The sequence below is a fragment of the Acomys minous genome, assembly GCF_964271855.1.
Source record: "Acomys minous genome assembly, chromosome: 11".
NCBI classification, from domain to species: domain Eukaryota; kingdom Metazoa; phylum Chordata; class Mammalia; order Rodentia; family Muridae; genus Acomys; species Acomys minous.
Window position 1 is genome coordinate 60,346,932 of NC_140492.1, and position 19,050 is coordinate 60,365,981.

The window sequence follows — 19,050 nt, forward strand, 5'->3', positions numbered from 1 at the left end:
CATGTTCCTTTCCTTCCTTCTTTCTTTCTTTCTTTCTTTCCTTCTTTCTTTCTTTCTTTCTTTCCCCCCATTCAGCTGTAACTAACTGTAACTCCATTATTGCTCTGTCTGTCTAGACTGAGAGGTCTGAAAGGTGGGGCTGCGGTTCTCTTGGCAATCCACCCTAGGGCAGCCAGTTGCCAAGTAAACATCGTCCCCTGAGAGGAAAGATGCATGGATGGTGGGTGATGGCAAATGAAACATTTTAAAACTATAGGACTGGAGAGATGGCTGAGTGCTGAAGCGCCTGCCAAGTGCAAGGCTGGCATCTGGGTCCCCAGAACTGGCACAAAAGCTGAGAGAGATGGGGGGGGACTTGGACACCTGTGTCTAATCGTTATGATACATGGGTATTTTTAAGACTGAGAGACATGGGAGCATGGATGATGCACTAGAACACGGGGAGTCTGGGTTTGAAAGCCTCAGTGGCTAAGAGCTTGCACTGCTCCTGCAGGCCCTGAGCTTGGGCTCACATTGACCGTCCCTAAGGGTTCCGATGCCCTCTGGCCTCCATAGGCACTGTACTAGTGCACAGAGCACGCTCAGACACACATGTACATGTAAGTCTAAAAAGAATATCTCTCTTTTGCACTGGAGAGACACTTTCTGCTTTAGCAGAGGAACGGGCTTCAGTCTTGACACCCACATGGGGGCTTACAACCATCCCGGATTCCAATTCTGGGGATCTGACACTCGGTTCTGGCCTCTATAGGCCCTGGACTCATGAGCTGCACATGTATATGTGCAGGCAAACATCATACCTATAAATAAAAATATTTGTTAAAAGTTTTAAAATGTTAAACTTAAAAAGTTTTTCAAAGGTCCTTGATAGAAGCCTGACAAGAGCGAGGACCATTTGGTCTTCCTCTTCCTCCCTCTCTCCTTCCACCACCACAACCAAATTCCCTCCATGATACCCTCAAAATACTCAACTTTAAATCACATAGGGTCTTTTAACATTCAAGAAAAATACAAGTGATGGTGGTGGGGGAGGGGGAAAGGGATTAAAAAAAAAATCTTGCTGAGGGCCAGGAAGTATCTGTCAGTAAAGGGCTACCTTGTAAGCACACGTCGGAGTGTGATCTCTACTAGCATAAAAACTGAACACACTTAGGAAGCAGAGGCATGTGGATCTCTGTGGGTTACAGAGCAGGCCTACATGCAGAGATACCCCGCCTCAAAAAAATACGTACATACATATATACATGCCTACATACTTGCATACATATGTGCAAATATACATGCATGCATGAATACATACCAGCTGCATGCACCTGTAATCAGGTAGAGACAGGCAGATCCCTGGACTTGCTAGCCAGCTTAGCCTCAGTGAGCTCCAGACTGATGAGAGACCCTATTTCCAAAAACAAGGTGCATGGGCTCTACGTGTTTGCGTATACATGCAACTGTACATAAAAGAACACATGGACACACACATACACACCACACACACACACCCCCACACACACACACCACACACACACCCACACACACCCACCCCACCCACCACACACACACACACATACACACCACACACACACACACACACCACACACACACACACACCACACACACACACACACACACACACACACACACACCAGTTGGAATGGGGATGTAATCAGTGGAAGATATTTGCTAGCATGTGTAAGGCCCTGGGTTCAGTCCCTACTACTTCAACCAATTACAAAGTTTAAGAAAAAAAGATTAGGCATGATGGTGCACACTTGTGACCCCAGGCATTGGGAGGCTGCCGAGGAGACAAAGTTCAAGGCCAACACGAACTGTGGAAAGAGACTGTCTCTAAGAGAGATGAATGGTAGGCAGGCCGGCATCTGGGTAGAGTGTGGGGAAGTGAGCTTGAGTCCTCTGTAAGAGCAGTGCATGGTTTTAACCCCGGAGCCATCTCTTCGCCCTGTCACAAATTTTTCTCTCTTAGGTTGTTCATAGTATGAAGTTGCCTTTAAACCTTGCCTATTGGTTTGACGAATGTGCTGTTCTAAGTGCAGCCTCTTATCTTCATCAGAAGGCTTTGTCATTCAACTATTTGCTAAGATTGATTCCAGGCCTTGATTTAGGTATTAATATGGGTATGTGTTTGTCAGTGGAGGAACCTGGAAAAGTTGTGGCTGTGATTTTGAGTGTAGGGTGGCCTCCGCTGTGTCCTGAGAGACTCTGCTGTGTCCTGAGAGACTCTGCTGTGTCGTGAGAGGCCCCGCTGTGTTGTGAGAGGCCACAAAAGGCTGAATTTGTGGTTGTCTTCTCTGCTGTGATTTCCAGGGTGTTCTGGGTATCATCAATCATTAACCCGAAAAGGATATTTGGGAGCAGCTGTGAAAGCAGGACTGTCAGTCTTGTCTTAACCTGCCTCTGGTGGGGGGCGGGGAGGAGAGTCCCCCCTCACCTCACCTTGCTCGAGGCTTCTTTGGAGCCTGTTGTCCCACTGCTCTCAGTTGCTCAGCCATCCTGGTAGTCTCCCCAGCCATGTGGAAACACCTTGCCTTTTATAGACCACCATGTTCTTAGTGCTCTTGTCTCTAAAGCTATCGATGAACACCCGGTGATAGTGTAAGCACTGGGCACTAGTGGCTTGGGTAAATTTGATTTTATCCCTCTATACAGTGCTCCAAACCTGGAAATTATCCTTTCAAATCCTATAGCAGCAATAGTAGTTCTTGGGAGTAGAGTGACCTTAGAGATCGTTAGCCTAAACAGTTCCTTCTGAAGGAAATTTGCCTCTGTGTGTGTGTGTGTGTGTGTGTGTGTGTGTGTGTGTGTGTGTGTGTACATGTGCACACACCTGTGCTTTTCTTTTTGTTTAAAAAAATTTTTTTTTAAAGGCTGCTCGAGTGAAGCAGTGAGAGTGGAGAAGGAACAAAGAAATCTGTAACTGGTTGTGATCAATTAGTTGTAAACACCACTACTCTCGGACCAACCTTCTTTTTTTTTTTTTTTTTTAAAGACCAAAGAAATTTTGGCTTTTGTTTTCTGGGCTCAGTTGAAGGCAGCTTTATATAACCTGTAAGTGTGTGCTCCCTTTATCTCTTTTTCCCTCTCTTCAGAACAGTTTTCCTTAATCCTGTTTTTGAAACCTGCAAGGTGTAAAGGACAGGTTAGCAGCTGTCACTGCTGATCATCAGTCCCAGGGTAAGCTGTGGGCTCTCTCTTTCGCCACCTTCTCCCGTGACATGATGTTAACTCCCACGGTAATTATCCTGCCATCTCACCCGCCTGAATTCACTAACTCCCTAAACAGGAAATACAGGCTGTTAGGGGAGGCGGAGTCGTGCAGCGGCTTCTGAACTAGTGTTAGGTTTCATGAGGGGGAAAGTAAGATAATCTCGCACCTGATGGAGAGGTTTCTGGCATTTCTTTAGGCTGGGGTCCTCCTATCAAGAAAGAGTCTGTGCCATTGTGCATGGTAAATATTACTGGACATGGCTGCTGTCCGCCATGCACAGGAAGTGCCCGTGTGCCTGGAGAAGTCTTATGTGTTTGGGAGATGAGTGGAAAGCTGGGGGCAGAAGCCCTGCCTGTGTACTTCTCCCCCACCCCGCCTCGCTGTGCAGGATAGAGTAGTTTAGGTAATAAACACAGGCTTAGTCATTACTGTTTGTTTGCTTGTTTATTTGCTTGTTTATTTGCGACAAGATTTCTCTGTGTATCCCTAGATGTTCTGGAACTTACTCTGGAGTCCAGGCTGGCCTCAAACTCAGAGATCCGCTTTCCTCTCTGCCTCCCAGTGCTGGGATGAAAGGCGTGCCGCCCAGCAGGGACTTGTATTAACTGACAGAGTAAAAATTTGCTTCTTGCTTTTAGCTCATTTTTCCACCCCACCCCCAATTTTAGAGTAGGCTTGGTTGGTTCCAGTTTGAGGATTAGGAGCAGCTATAGCCTTTCTAAGATAAATGGGGAAGGCAGACCTTTTAATTCCATTCACTGGAACTTAAAAAGGTAACAAAGCAACTTCTGTCATTTTGTAGTGCCTGCAGACCAACTCTTGGACCTAAAGCCTGGCTGCTTTTGTTCTGATCGCAGTGCGGGTTTTCCTGTGTTTACATAGGCTTTGAGAGCACAACCCTGGGAACCAAGGGGGTTTCTGAATGCCATTGCTCCTTAGACCTTGCTTCTGTGCTGGCACTATAGTGGAGGCGGCAGCAGCAGCAGCGGCTGAGTGTCCGATGCTGCGCTAAAGTTTTCAGTCTTCAAATCTATCACACTTTCTGCGGGAGACCTTGTTATCTGTATTTTGTAGATGAAATGGAAGCGTAATAGTTTGTTCATATGGCTAGTAAGATATAAAGTCGGGGTCATTAAAAACTCCATTTCCCTGCCTCTCGATATAAAGGCGGCACAGAGCTCCAATAGAACGGATCCTGATTTTACCAAGTGGCCATTCATGATATAAAGATTTAATGGGAGGTTTCTTTTAGGAAATGGCTTTCCAGGGTTTATGCTCACTGTCACGAGGGAGCTGTGGCTTGCTGTCGGGACTTTGTGTCACTCTTTTTGTCATTAGTCACAGGGCTGCCTTTGGATCCATGGGCTGCCCTCCATCTGGCCTTTGTTCTTTCTCTGCAGAGAATAGCCCAGCATTGCTCAAGTCGGAGAAGGCTGTGAGCTGAAGAGGAAGTTGGCTGGCGTGATGTTTAGCCACGACACACAGCAGTTTGTGTATAAATGCTTATTCTGTATGGATGTAGTCTCTTGGCTGGAGCTACTTTATAAAACAAGAACTACAAATGTTAGTTTTGAAATCTATTCCTTATACACATGCATACACATGTGCACCTTTTGTGTGTGTGTGGACTTAGGGTCACATCCAGAGCCTTGCTTGAGATCAGGAGGCACTCTAGTAGTGAGCTACATCCCAGCCCTGTGTGACGCTTGATGAGTCCTAAGGTAGTGAGGACGTGGAGTCTCAGGTCTGCTTGTAATTGCTGGGGGACATTTGTATGTTTATCAGTGATCTTGAATATCTTGTTCCTGCATTTTTTATTGCGTAAATGTGTGACCTAGTTTGGCTAATCCACCATACAGATATTGCCAAAGTTGAAGTGAAGGGTGGTGTTGCTGCCTTGCCTTAAAAAAGAGAGGGGGGAAAAAAAAGAAAAGAAAAAGAAAAAGAAGGAAAAAAAAAAGGAGAGGTAGTCAGGCGACCTTGAACTTGAGATCCCTGTTTCAGCCTCCTGAGTGCTGGGTTACAGGTATGTCACCATGGCCAGATTTATGTACACACACACACACCACACCCCCCACCTCCCTCCACTACCACACACACCACATACACACATGTACACACATACACGCGTGCACGCGTGCACACTAAATATGATAAAAACAAAAGCTGCTTTAGCTCCTTGGCTTCTGCAGTGGGCTGTGGCCTGACCTGCTTGACTGCTGTGATTTTCCCATTGTCTTTCTCTTCTTTTCTTTTAACAGCTGTAGATGCTGAGAACGTAGCTCAGTGGTGAAATGCTCACCTGGCATGCACGAGGCCTTTGGTTCAATGCCTTCCACACATAGCCCCCCAACCCAGCAACATTGGTGGTGGGGGGGGGAGCGCCACCAGTAGTGCTTATTACTTTTATGCTTAGTCCTGTGCTTTCTCTCACTGTTAAGTAGCCTTAAAATGTCCTTTCTTTTCTTTTTAGCCTTCTGTGTTTGGGATGGAGCCAAGGGTCCTTACTTGCACTTCCTAGCAAACAACACTCTACTACAAGCTACAGACCAAGTTTGATTTTTAAAAAAGTAGTGGCACACTCTTTTAATCCCCATACTTGTGAGGCAGAGGCAGGCGGATCTTTGTGAGTTCGAGGCCAGCCTGGTCTACAAAGTGAGTTCCAGGACAGCCAGAGCTACACAAAGAAACCCTGTCTCAACAAACAGTGTGTGTATGAGTATGTGTGTATGTGCATGTTTGGTCATATGTGTAAGAACGTGTGCTTACATGCGTGTTTGGTAATGTGTGCTTGTGTGTATGTATGTGACTGATCATGTGTGGGAGCATATATATGCATGTGTGTTTGTTCATGTGTGCCTGTGTGTGTGAGCATGTGCACACATGTGTTTTGTTCTTGTGTGTGCATGCATGTTTGTTTATGTGCACTGGAACACGTGTGTACATGTGTGTTTGCAGGTTGGAGGACAGTGTTGGGTATCATCCTCAAGGAAGCCTGTCCCCCTCCTTGGGGATAGGTTTCCCCTGGCTGGCCAGTGAGCCCAGCACCTGCCTTCCCTCCCCTGTGCTGGGTCCTAGTGCACACCATCACTCCTGGGGTTGTTTATGGGCTCTTGGGACCAGACTCAGGTGTTTATGCTTACAAAGCATCTGCTTTACCAACTGAGCCATGCCCACAAGCTCTCCTGCCTTTGCCTCCCAGAGTGCTGGGATTACAGATGTGCGCCACCATGCCTGGATTCTTATTTATTTATTTATTTTTTATTGTAAAATTTAATCTACAGAAGAAATTTTGGCCTTTTTAATAGCTGGCACTTAAAAAAAAGCTTTATGCTTAGTGATACCTCGAGGAGTTGCAGAGGAGTGATCACTGCGTGCACTATCTGACGAAGGCTGTGTAGATTTGCTTCTTGTTTCATCAAATACATGACTCAGGATGGTTCTATCACATTGGTGAATAGAAGTAAGAGGGGCCAGACTCACTTGAGAGCACAGGGCGCCAGTGTTTGTCACATTGTGGCTGACGACAGGGACAGGCTCTTACTGAGCAGGCCTACAGCCCCTCCCCCTCCCCTTTTCATTTTATTTATTTATATTTTATTTTAATAGTCTTGCTCTATTACCAGCTGGTATGAACTCTAGCTATTTCCTGCCTCACTCTCAGTAGCTGAGGCCACAGAACGCTCCACCAGCACCAGCTGTAACATGGCCACACGTGTTAGAGCTAAGGGTGTAGGATTACCCCGTGAAACACGGTAGGATGGTCTATACCATGCTTTCAGTCTGTGAGTCTATGCTTAATAGGGACCAGTGGTCAAGTCAGATCTAACATTGCTCATCTTAACAAATACTAATTGGAAAATTGGGCTAAGGTAAAGGTTAACGGTAACCGAAGCCCCCGACAGTCCCTTGACTCAGTGGGTCTGAGTGTCTGCCCTGCTGTGGTGAGTTAGCTCAGACTGCCAGAGAAGTGGACAGTGGTGGAGATGTGCATTGCAAGCTTCGGGGTTCATGCAGCTTGCGGGAGGAGGAAGGCATGGGGGGGCGGCGCCGAGCCCCGAAGGAAGCCACTTGTTGAGGAGGAGTTGTCTGACTAAAGTGTACCGCTGTTGAAAATACTGAAATATGCAGGGGTATAAATAGCTAGAATGCAAATCCGTCCTCACGCTCCCTGCTCTCTATGGCCACTTCTTCTGTGCGGCAGTTCAGGTTGGTAAATCTGCTTAGAGATCATTTTGTGTATGTCGCTACGTAAGTTTGGACTTACGTTATCCTAATTGTGTAATTTTCTCCTCATACACGTTTCCCTGTCAGATGAACTTCATTTGTGTATTTATTTTGAGATGAGGGTGTTGCTCAGGCTGCTTAGAACTCCCAGGCCCACGGATCCTCCCGCCTCTGCGCGCTGAATGCTGGGATTGCAGGCATGCAGTTCAGCCTCACCTAGAGCCTGGCTCCCTGACCTAAGGAGAAGACACCATTGTTGATGTAGCTCATTCTGGCTATTGCGCATCTTCGCTTTGAGCCAATTACAGCATCCTTGTAGGTGTGCACCTACCAGGGGGGAAGCCAGCTCACATGGTGTGTAAGTGAGGGGTGAGGAGTGTGTTTTCCAGGCGGAGGGAGCAGTGTGGTGTGTGAACAACAGTTGAAGACAGTGGCCAGCTGTTGGTCAGGAAGCATGCTGCTTCAGCGCTGTGTGTGTGCCACCTCCTGTGTTCCCGAGGCACGCGCAAGAAGAGCTCATGCACAGTGGCACACTCTTACTGAACAATGCACAGGGCTTGCTTTAAGTTTGGAGATTTAAAAACTTTCAAAATGTGTGTTCCCAGATGGAGCTGATAAAGTGTTTATTCGGGTCACCCAGGTAGCAGAAATAGGAAATAGGGTTTATAGCCTGGCCGCCTTTCGTTCATAGTCCGTAGCTTGAGAATAGGACGGTGGTCTCCCATTACTACCCAATTAAAGCAAAATTTGGTTTGTTTTTAAACTAACTGTTGGAAAATTGCTAGGGCATCAAGCAGGTATCTGAAAACGACATGGGGCTGTGGTTGGAGCTCAGTGCCTGCTTGGCACGCCCGAGGTTTGGATCCGTTGCCAGTGTGTACAGGGAGCATATGTAATTTAAGATGTAACTTATATTTGTCATGCACCACTTTTAGTGGAAAATCTTAGCTTAACAAAGTTTTCATTGCAGTGGTTTTATTTCAGACATTTCCAGTTTTGGAATGTGGCCTTGTGGTGCCATCAGTTAGTTGGTTTCTCTTTGTCATTAGGGCATCTGGCTTACTGTTTACTTTCTTCTTTTTGTACAATCTAACCTTTGCTGGTTTTTCTATATTAAAATTGTATTGACAGGAGAAAAAAATCATTTTTGTGAGTTATTCGTATAATAAAAGCCACTTTGATTGCTAGTGCCTTGCTCTTTGGTTTCATATACTTCATCATCTACAAATCAGAGTAAGTTAAGGCTCAACCATTAAAACTTTTTTACTCATTTTTTTTCCAAAATAGGCTTTTGGGTGATTTTATTTGATTAGTGTCTTGTCTGTATTTTTATGGTTCTTAATTCATTTTTAAAAACACAAAAAAGTTCAAAATACTACTATTAATTTGAATTGTATTACAAATTAAAAGCAAGTTAGCCTGGGGATGGCAAGATGGCTTGGTATTAAGGCCGCTGCTTCTCTTCTGGAGGATCCGGATTCAGTTCCCCACACTGTCAGAAGGCTCAGTGTCTCAACTCCAGCTCCAGGGGATCTGACGCCTCTGGCTTCTTTGGTCATTCATGTAATTGTGCACATACACACATATATACATGTAATTAAAAATAAATGTCAAAAAAGTAAGTTAGCCTAATGTAGTTTATTATTGACTTCAACAGTAATTCTGGTATCTGTCGTATTGCATGATCATAAGGGCTAATTTTTAACCAGATCTATGTTGTCACTTAGAATGAAAAATTACTTTTCAAGAGTGAAGAAAAGAACTAACAACTTCCTTTCTATTCCGTTCTCCCAGGGCCGCTTTGGAAGACGTCGAAGGGGATGTGGCTGAGCTGGAACTCAAGCTCGACAAGGTAAACTTCCCATTCAACGTTGAAAGACACTAATTCTTATTTTCCACAATGAACAATTAGTGCCCACAATGGTTGTTGGTTTATTTCATTTGAGATCTCTGTGAGACTAGGCTCTGTCGTCCAGATTTGCCACGTGAGGAGATGAAGGCTGGCGACAGAAGTGTCTTGTCGCACAGGGTTCCCTTTATAGATGCTTGTTTCTCTCCTCTCCACCCAAAAGATCGCATTTTTCATTTTTGATACTTACTGGATTTCATATATAACCTGATGATCCTTGTAAATTTAGGAGTGGCCAGGTTTAAATACAAATAAAATTTAAAGTGTTTGTTTCACTTTGAAGCTAATTCCAGAAATACTTAAAGTACTTACTAGTTACACAGTTACATTTTATGTAAGGTGAACATACAGCGGCCCCCTCGTCTCTGCCGTTACTGACAAGGCTGTTGGCGTGTGTGGCCATGAAGCATTGCCTGCTGTGTGCCCAGCAGAAACGTTAGCGTGAGAAGTACGTGGCTCTCGCCCATCTGTTCAGACTTTCCTCTGTCACTGCCGCTCGCTGGTGTCTCTCCAGACTCCTAGAGACATGCGTGTGCATAGGTTTAAATCTCTCTCGGGACAGCGAGTCCCTGTTGTGCAGCTATAGGGTGCGGCTGTGGAAAGCGGCCTTGTCCGGCCTGTGGTGCATAGCCATAACGTGACTCCGATTCAGTCCATCTTAAATTGTCAAAGCACTGGAATTCTAGAGTCTTTCTTAACCAAAGGGGACTCAGAGTGTGAGAAAACTTAACAGTGTTTAAAATATTTCTCTGTCTGGGTGCAGTGGCTCATTCCTGTAATCCCAGCCCCCAGGGAGGCAGAAGCAGGCAGATCTCTGAGAGTTCAAGGGCAGCCTGGTCTACACAGTGAGTCCAGAACAGCCAAGGCTACACAGAGAGACTCTGTTTTGGGAAAAAAAAAAAAAAAGAATTAGAAAAAATGGTTTCTCTCTTACTCTGGTCCTTTCTTCTCAAAGATCCATAGTTATTTTCTGTGTTTCTCTGGGTTGTGATCGTGATTCCTTATAAAATAAATGTACCTGTCCAGCTCTTAAGCTCCTGTCTCTCTATCTTGGAGCTGTGGGTGCTAGACAGTAGAGCATTGGAACGCAAGGGATGGGGACTGTGGACATCAGCATGAAGGGCGTTTGTGGGTGCTGCCTTCAGCTCACGGGCTTCATGGCTTCGTGCAAGACAAGCCCTGCTTATGGCAGCATTGTAAACCACACCAGTGGGAAGCCGACCTGCTTGATGACTTAGTCCATGCTTGGTTTGCATGTACTGTAGGCTGCCGGCAGCTGTGTCCTGTCTTGTGAGTAGTGCTTTCTGAGTGTATTGTTCATGGGCCCAGTCATCCATTCTGCACGCTGTTCTGGTATTTGCGGCATCACAGTGTCTCACAGTTGCCATCTAGGCCGGATCCCTGTGTCTACTGCGGCTTTTCTCTGGGGTAGTTGGCTTGTGTTACCTGTTCGTGTGGTGGATCCCTTTAAATCTCGGCTCACTTTGCAGCAAACTTCTGGCTTTTCTTCTTGTACTGCATCATTTCTTGAATACACTTTCATGTAAACTACTACAATATTATAATTTTTATTTTATAGCAGAGCCTTGACCTTGAGAGCACAGAGCTTGGAGCGGCCTAGTTTTACATGAGACTCTATCATCAAACTGTAATTACATAGTTCTGGGCAAACTCCTTTGGGCCTTGGTTTTTCACTTTTCAAATGAGGGAAAATCAGGGTATCTGCCTCTCTCACTGAGATGTTGTGAGAATGACACGAGCTGGCTATCATATGGAAAGTGCCCAGCATGGTTCTTGGTATATGGTGAATGCTATTTATTTTTATTTTCCTTTTTATGTGCATGGATGTTTTATCAACCCATACATCTGCGCACCACTTGTGTGCCTAGTGCCCATAGAGGCAAGAAGATGTGGTATCCCATACATCTGGAGGTACAGAAGGCTGTGAGCTACCACGTGGGTACTAGGGATTGAACCCAAGTTCTCTGGAAGAGCAAGCAATGTTTTTAACTGCCAAGCCATCTCTCTAGCCCCAACATGGTAAATACTAAATAAACAATAACAGGTGATAGTGTTTTCATCAGACAGCTCCTTGGAGATATGGACTGTCTTTAAACAACAAACAAACTTCACAAACAACAGAGGAAACTTGTTCTGGCCTTGCATTTGCTGTGCACAAAGCCTTGTGTTTACTTATTTCTGATCTTCACTACAGTGCTGCAAAGCTGGTATCATCCTCAGTTAACATGGAAAAACGGGGGTGAGGTGGGGGGCAGGACGATGACAGAGAGATTCCTCTCCAGGCAGTGAGTGTCTGCGCTCCTATGGACTGGCCATTGCCTATGACAGTATCATTTAGTGAAAAGTTGTTGGATGAATGAGTTAGGCTACCAGCCTGACATTTTAGATCAAGTTGGTATTTAGATAAAAACCCTTTTAGCTTTTCATTATTCAGTTATATTTTTATCCATCGCTGCCATTTGATAGGCAAAACCTCTGTCCTTCCTGCGCCACCAAGCCAGCCCTCCTCCTGGCAGCGATAGTGTGTGGCTCTATCTGTCAGTGTCCTTTCTCCTGTGGTGGTGACTTTGTACTAATATCATCCCAGGTGTCAGCGACCGTAGTCTCTGCTTCATGTCTCAGGTGTGGACTCTGAGCTCTGGAGAGCTGATGTCTGCTTGTCTAATTGACGTCTCCGTCTCTCAGTTCTCAGCCTCAGTCCCTCTGCCTTAGGCCCCCTGTGCCTCTCATCTTTTATGCTGCTTATTTGTGATGACTTAAATTCTTTTAATAAAATGAAATTAATATATGTTTTAGAGAGAAAATTCTTAAGAATCACACTAGGATGTTAAAGTTGGCATTTTTACAAGTATATAGCCTAAAATAACTCACAGGATATAATCCAAACAGTTGCTGGCATTTCAGTAGATTCCTAAGAAAATGGATAAGAGAATAGTTAGTTCAATCAGATCCAAAACAAAGTTTATATTTAATTTTTTACTACAAAAAAGCAGTCAGCTTCTATTAAACAGTAAACAGCGGTGAAATGTAAACATGTAACGTGAGCATTTGGTCCAGCAGCCTTTACGGTTGGTTAAATGTCAGATGCTTGTCAATTGAAAGTATTTAGTCTTTCCCTCTCCCTCCCTCTCCCTCCCTCTCCCTTCCTCTCCTTCCCTCTCCCTCCTCGCAAAAGCACAGTCGTCTTTTTCCTGGAATCACTAAGACCAACACTGCTGTTTACACACTTACAGGGGTTAAATTATTTAAGTAAGCACGCTGCATCTCCAGTGTGAGTAACTTGTCTGGTGCAGAGCATCCCCGCAGCTTGTGGGTCTGTAAACTATAGACACAAGTGCAGACATGTTTCTGTTTCTTGTTCTAATTTTGATCTTAAAACCAAACCACTTTTGGACTCAGTAAGATTTTTGGCATAGAAAATCTTTGGACTTCTGTATCTGTGAGAACCTTGCCTCTGAGACGTAGAGCCCTGTCTCCTCCCCTCACTCTGGCCCACTGCACAAGTGCCAGCTGGCGAGCAGAGGCAACATTGCACAAGAGAGGACTGTCAGGACTCAGCCCTAAGCCACCAGTGTCCAGGCCCCTCAAACCTTATGGTAAAAGTGGCCAACGACATACGGGGTGCGTTCAAGGCTGACAGCAACAATGAAGAACCATTTTATTTAGCCTCTGTTTGGTCACAGAAGCAGTGAAAAACAGTGATCTAAAAAAGAAATCAGCAGACCAAGTATAAAATAACAGTGCCCTGTGTCTCCAACAGTGTGCACTGTTCTTGGTCATCGCTCACCAACACTTCCTGCTTCTACATGAAGATCTTTTATCCAGTTGTTAAAAATGCTGTTTTGACACTGACTCACACTCATTGAGATTGCTAGGAAACCATCTTGTTCAGTTACTCCTGCTGTGCACTCAAGCCTGGCAAGCACAGAGCAGTGAAGCTAGCATAGAGGCCGCTCGCTTTAAGATGGACACCGGAGTTTTCAAATTAAAGCTGTAAGAAAGAAGGCAGAAGGGCTTCCTGGATGCATGAATACGGAGCCCGGCAAGTAGGGACTGGAGCTGTTTAGAGAGAACTTAGCGATGGAATTGCCCTGAGAAGTTTTAAGAGCACTTAATCTGAGCACAGCCTCAGGTCCAGCTGGTACCGTACTCTGTAAGTTGCCACAAAAGCCATCGCTGTGCTCACTGACTACGATCTCAGCGACCTCGGCATTCTGCCCCCTGCACAGGTGTTCCCGACCGGTCACAGCCACAGGTGATGTCTCTAGCCGCTGCTCCTGCCTGCAACCATTGGTGTGGTTGAGACTGGATGGCACCTGCGGGGACCCATTTCCTCTTACTGTTCGTGTTCTTCTCATTCCTCTTGGCCAACGCTTTGTCGCCGCAGCCACACACACAGGGCTTTCCCCGCCGTGTCTCCTTTCATGGTCTTTGAGGTGAGGTGTGTTTGAAGGCTCTGTCACACACGTGACACGCACAGTCTTTGATCGCTGAGAACCCTTTTGTGCTTCTCCAAGTCAGGGGCACAGATAAGTGACTTCCTATACACCTCATAGTTTCAGGGCTTACACGGGTGGACTTTTCGGTGTTCTTTTAGGTAGGCCTGGGTGTGAAACCTTCTCTACACATTTCACAAACAAATAGCCTGTCCACTGTGTGGAATTTTGCATGCTTCTCAGTCTGCCTTGCTAGAAAATGTCTTATCATGTGCCTGGAGGGCAGTTAGCTCCTGATGGTGACATCACAAGCATCTGCTGTCCAGCCTGGAGTCTGTCCGTCTTTCACTTCCCTCATTTAATCATTAAGTGTTAAGGCTTGAGGCATCGGAACCCCAGATCTCTGGCTTCTGGGGTCTGCATGGGTTCTCCTCACTCCTCAGCTCTTTCAGAGTTCCTCTTTTGAACTCTGAGCATAGCTGTGTGTGACTCCCTGACTCAGGAGGGAGGAGACTGTCGTCCTGATCCCTGTTCCTTCACTGTTATCATCCTGAGCATCTCCAATGGGCAGTTTCATCTGAGCCAATACATCAGCGTGAAGGAAACCTGTAGCTAAGAGCTGTCCTCCTCAGGCAGAGTTTTATGGTCATCACTGTTAGAGTATGTGCTCTCAGCGATATGTGAAAAACCCCATCAGCAATTCAGACCACTCTTCGGCTCAGCGGTTATGAACATGGCTTGTTCTAGCCGAGAGCCAGAGAACCCGAGTTCGATTCCCAGTGTCCACATGGCTCCTCACAAGGATCTGTGACCCCATTTCAGTGGATGCAATCTCTCAGAAATCCAGGCAAAAAACAAAAACAAAAACCAATTTAGGCTACTCTCTTAATGCCTGAAACACCAAGATCTTGAGCTCAGAATAACTGTGATCCAGGGCAGGCCAGAGCTGCAGCCTGGCACAGCTGTTCCCAAGTTCCTGCTATCCTATGTATCCTAAGCTTATTTCTGTCTCTGTGGATCGTTTCTTCTGAATATATATTTAAAGCCTTTAAAAATTATATTTATGTATTTTTAAAAAATGCACTGTCTGCATGTACACCTGCAGGCCACAAGAGGGCAGCATGCTCTTAAGCCACCGTGTGGTTGCTGGGAATTGAACTCAGAACCTCTCAAAGAACAGCCAGTGTTCTTAACTGCTGAGCCATTTCACCAGCCTCTGAATATTTCTTATAAGTGGGATCAGGAGTCATTTAGCCAATTAAGACTAGCTGCTTTCAGTTAAAATAATGCATGTTTATATTTTTAAATTTCTGAGACAGAATTTCATTTTGTTGTCTAGGCTGGTTTTGAACCCCCAAGCTAGTGATTCTCCTGCCTCAGCCTCTTAGAGCTAGTGCCACAGGCACCACCGTGCCTAGAGGAAATCCTCTTGTGTGGAGCTTAATGGGGTAATCTGCGCCATACGTGGGCTATGAAGAAGTTACAGTGTGTTTTGCAAAGCTACAGATTCCTGAAGCGCTAGGCGCAGGTCTTTCCCTCCAGACGGCAGGTCTCTTGTCGCCCCCACTGTGGCCCCACCTGGCTCAGACTAACTGCTTTCTAAGACTGACACAGTCTGCTTGGTGGCCACCCTTTCGTTTCTCCTTCCTAGGCTAGAAACAACCTGCTCTTTTGCACCAATACAAGAATCTTTCTCTGTGCAAACCCTTTGCTGCTTCTCTCCTTCCCCTTCTCTGCCACCTCTTTGTTTCCTATAAATCAAAACGGAGGCCAGAAGGAGTCAGGAAGCTTGCTGACAAGGAGGCAGACTCTGCAGAGGAGTCACCATGCGCCCGCCCGTAGTGGCTTAGCTTCTCGTGAGTTCATGCCGTTGTTATGTGTTACACAGATGAAGAGAAGCTTGTGTTGAGGTCACCTAGACCCACTCAGATGGCATTAGGATTTGAATCTAAACAGACTGAGCTGAAAATCCTGTTTTAACCATGCTATACTGTTAGCTTCTCCTTTTAATTATTTTTTATATTTAGTTTGTGGAGTAACATTATCTACGTGGAACAAAATTCAAAGGCAATAGAGGTGTGCCCAGTGAGAGTAGCTGCCCGCGCTACTCCTGTGCTGGAGAAGCCCTCTGACCTAGTTTCTTCTGAGTTCTTGCAGAAATTTTCTAAGCATGCAAAAGGATATACATATATTTTATTGCAATGGACTGTTCCCATTTCAATAAAACATTAGTACTTTTTAAAACCTGATTTTTTTTTCTTAATATGCTTTGGCTGCTATTATTTGTTACCTAATATAGAGCTGTCTTTGTGTTTGGTGCTAGGGATTGAATGTGAGCCTCCTGTATGCTAGGCGACCCCTGCAGCCAAGCGGCACTCCTAGCTCTGTCCTAGTCTGTGTATTTCATTATATTGCATGCACATATCACATTCATGTCACGTGGACGAATCACAATGAAGGCATAATGAGGGAGGGAGGAAGCCAGGAAAGGCTGGTACGGGCCCAGGTCCGAGCCTTTAATCAGTGCTTAAAACAGGTGCTGGAGAAGAAATACTTTTTTCTTACTGGTTTCTGTCTGATAGCCTGCTATTGAACATCATAACTAACCTACAATACCGGTTTATACATCTTTACTCCAGTGGACCACAGCTTGAAATTTCAGTTATGTTTTCATCACACTGTGGTCCACTCACCCATCTATTTCTTCTAGGGTGTTTGTGTGTGTGCGCGCACGCCAGGAACTAAACTCAGGGTTTTTCAGATGGATAAGTGCTCTACCACTGAGCGCCATCCTGGACCATCTTCTAGGGGTTTTAATAAATACTTATGAGCATAAATTATGGATTTGAATTTGACTTGATAAAAAGATAATATGTTGATATCACACAGCCTCGGTCCTAAAAGGTCAGCTTGCTTGCTTGCTTTCTTTCTTTCTTTCTTTCTTTCTTTCTTTCTTTCTTTCTTTCTATATTTCTTTGTTTCTTTATTTGAGACAGGGTTTCTCTGTGTAGCCTTGGCTGTCCTGGACCAGTTTTGTGGACTAGGCTGGCCTCGAACTCACAGCCATCAGCCTGCCTCTGCCCCGCTGAGTGCTGGGATTAAAGGCATATGCCGACACGCCCGGCCAAAAGGTCAACTTTTTGGTGTGACTCTTCCTTTGAATTTACTCTATAAGGCAAAGGAAATTTTCTTTCAATAGTTTCTAGTTTTTGATGAAACATAGTTTACATTGAGTAGGCTGAGTCGGTTAGTCACCACTAACTCTTGTTGAGCTAAGGTACTTATAAAGTCACTGCCGTCTCATCTCATCCTTTTTCTTTTTCAGCTTGTAAAACTTTGTATCGCGATGATTGATACCGGCAAAGCCTTCTGTGTTGCAAATAAACAGTTCATGAATGGGATTCGAGACCTGGCACAGTATTCCAGCAATGATGCTGTGGTCGAGGTTGGTATCACTGAAATCACAGGGAAAGTGGCACATGCAACAGAACACTGTGTGGTTACGCATTAAGTTTCCTTATTAGTGGTTGTAACAAACTTAAAACCAAAGTTGAAGGGAGCCATGTGCTGCAATTTTGTTCCAGACAGGACTTCTCTGTATAGCCCTGACTGTTCTGGGCCTCGAGCTATGGACCAGGCTGGCCTCGAACTCCCAGAGATCTGCCTGTCTCTTCCTCTCGAGTGCTGGGATTAAAGGTGTATGCCACCACCACCGCCCAGCCTACAGTTCTTTTTTTTAAGGTACTTGTGTAATAAAGTTTGATTTGTCGCGGGTATATTCAGCATCACTGCCCTTGCCTTGCTTCACAGTAGTCAGGTTGACGCTCAGTTAGGTGAGCTGATGTAGCTGCCAGCGGTCAACACAGACAGGTCACCGGTAGTTGAGTGTGTCAGAGCAGAGTACTAGCATGCTAAGGCCCCACTGCGTGCTCGGGGCTGTATGGCTTCCGGTTAGCCTGTTGTCCTGCGTTAGCGTGGCTCCCTTTCTATGTTCTGTAGTGTGACTCATGTTTCTTTCATGATGAAAACTAGATCGTGAAGAAGCAGGCATGTTGTGATAATTGTTTGACCCATGGCTGCTCACAGGGGCACACTATTAATGCTATAAAACCTTTAGTGCTGTATATATCATGGATGGCGTAGTACCAGTTCTTTGATTTTTCTAGGCTCTACCTGCTGCCACAAGTAGACTTGTGGGGCACATGACCTCTACAGAGCATGTCTAATCAGCCATTGAGATTGTCCTTGCAAGTAAATGTTGCTGTTTACAGGATAATTTGATTTTTCTGTGAGAAACACTAAAGTAACATTTTTGTGACTTATATTAGTAGCTGTTAAATGACTTGATTTTCCTTTGGTTTCTTCCTCACAGACAAGTTTGACCAAGTTTTCTGACAGTCTTCAAGAAATGATAAATTTTCACACAGTAAGTATCAATAAGTAGGTGTGCCACAACTCTTGACTGCCTTGCTGACTTGGTTGGTTTTTATATTGGGGTGGATATAAATACGCCATATGTGTGCGTGGTGGGGAAGAAGGACGGTGGATTTGCTTTATTTCCAATTCTAGTATAATAAACCTTTTCTCCACTGAGTTTCATTTGCATTGCTTGTAGGTAAAGGGTTATTTACTGGGCAGTTTATTTATTTTATGGATAGTTTACCAATGGCTACAACAATAAATAAAATGATATTCTATATCCCACAATAAACTTAATATCATAAAACAATACCCATTAACGTTATTTATCCACTTTGAATTCTGTGTGATTTTGGGGGTGGGGTAAGGTTGGGCTGGTCATATTACGGCTGAAGTTATATGACAATATTTATTTTAGCTGTAGTTAGCTGTTTCAAAAGCTGGCATGTGCAATTCTCTGCCTTAAAAAAAAAGATATATTTATTTTTATGTGTATTTCATGTGTTCAAGTGTTTTGCCTACATGTATGTGCATGCCTGGTGCCTACAGAGGTCAGAAGAAGGCATCAGATCCCCCTGGACCCGGAGTTACAGATGGTTATAAACCCCTGTGTGGGTGCTGGGAATCAAACCTGGATCCTCTGGAGAGGCAGCCAATGCTCTTAACTGCTGAGCTGTCTCTCTAGCCCCTGAAAACATTCTCCAATAGTAGTCCGATTTCCCAGTGTAATGTCTGCAGTCCTAAGAGTTATTTTGGGCTTGGCCTGTAGTTGGTAGTTATGGAAGTGGTTACTTGCTCTGGTGTGTCCAGTTTCACGG

The 19,050-nt window shown here is 45.0% G+C and overlaps 1 protein-coding gene across 3 annotated transcripts in view; it reads left to right on the top strand.

Annotated features, from left to right (window-relative positions):
• The window catches only part of ACAP2 (ArfGAP with coiled-coil, ankyrin repeat and PH domains 2), a 126,219-nt gene that overhangs the window by 34,090 nt on the left and 73,079 nt on the right, over nucleotides 1-19,050 (top strand). For all 3 annotated transcript variants that reach the window (XR_014782959.1, XM_084800908.1, XM_084800909.1), the window contains exons 2-4: nucleotides 9,242-9,299; nucleotides 17,139-17,258; nucleotides 18,186-18,239. Coding sequence is in view for 2 of the 3 variants with exons in the window: in XM_084800908.1 (XP_084657034.1) it covers nucleotides 9,242-9,299; nucleotides 17,139-17,258; nucleotides 18,186-18,239 (232 nt within the window). In the remaining variant the exon portion in view is untranslated. The remainder of the gene's footprint in view (nucleotides 1-9,241; nucleotides 9,300-17,138; nucleotides 17,259-18,185; nucleotides 18,240-19,050) is intronic.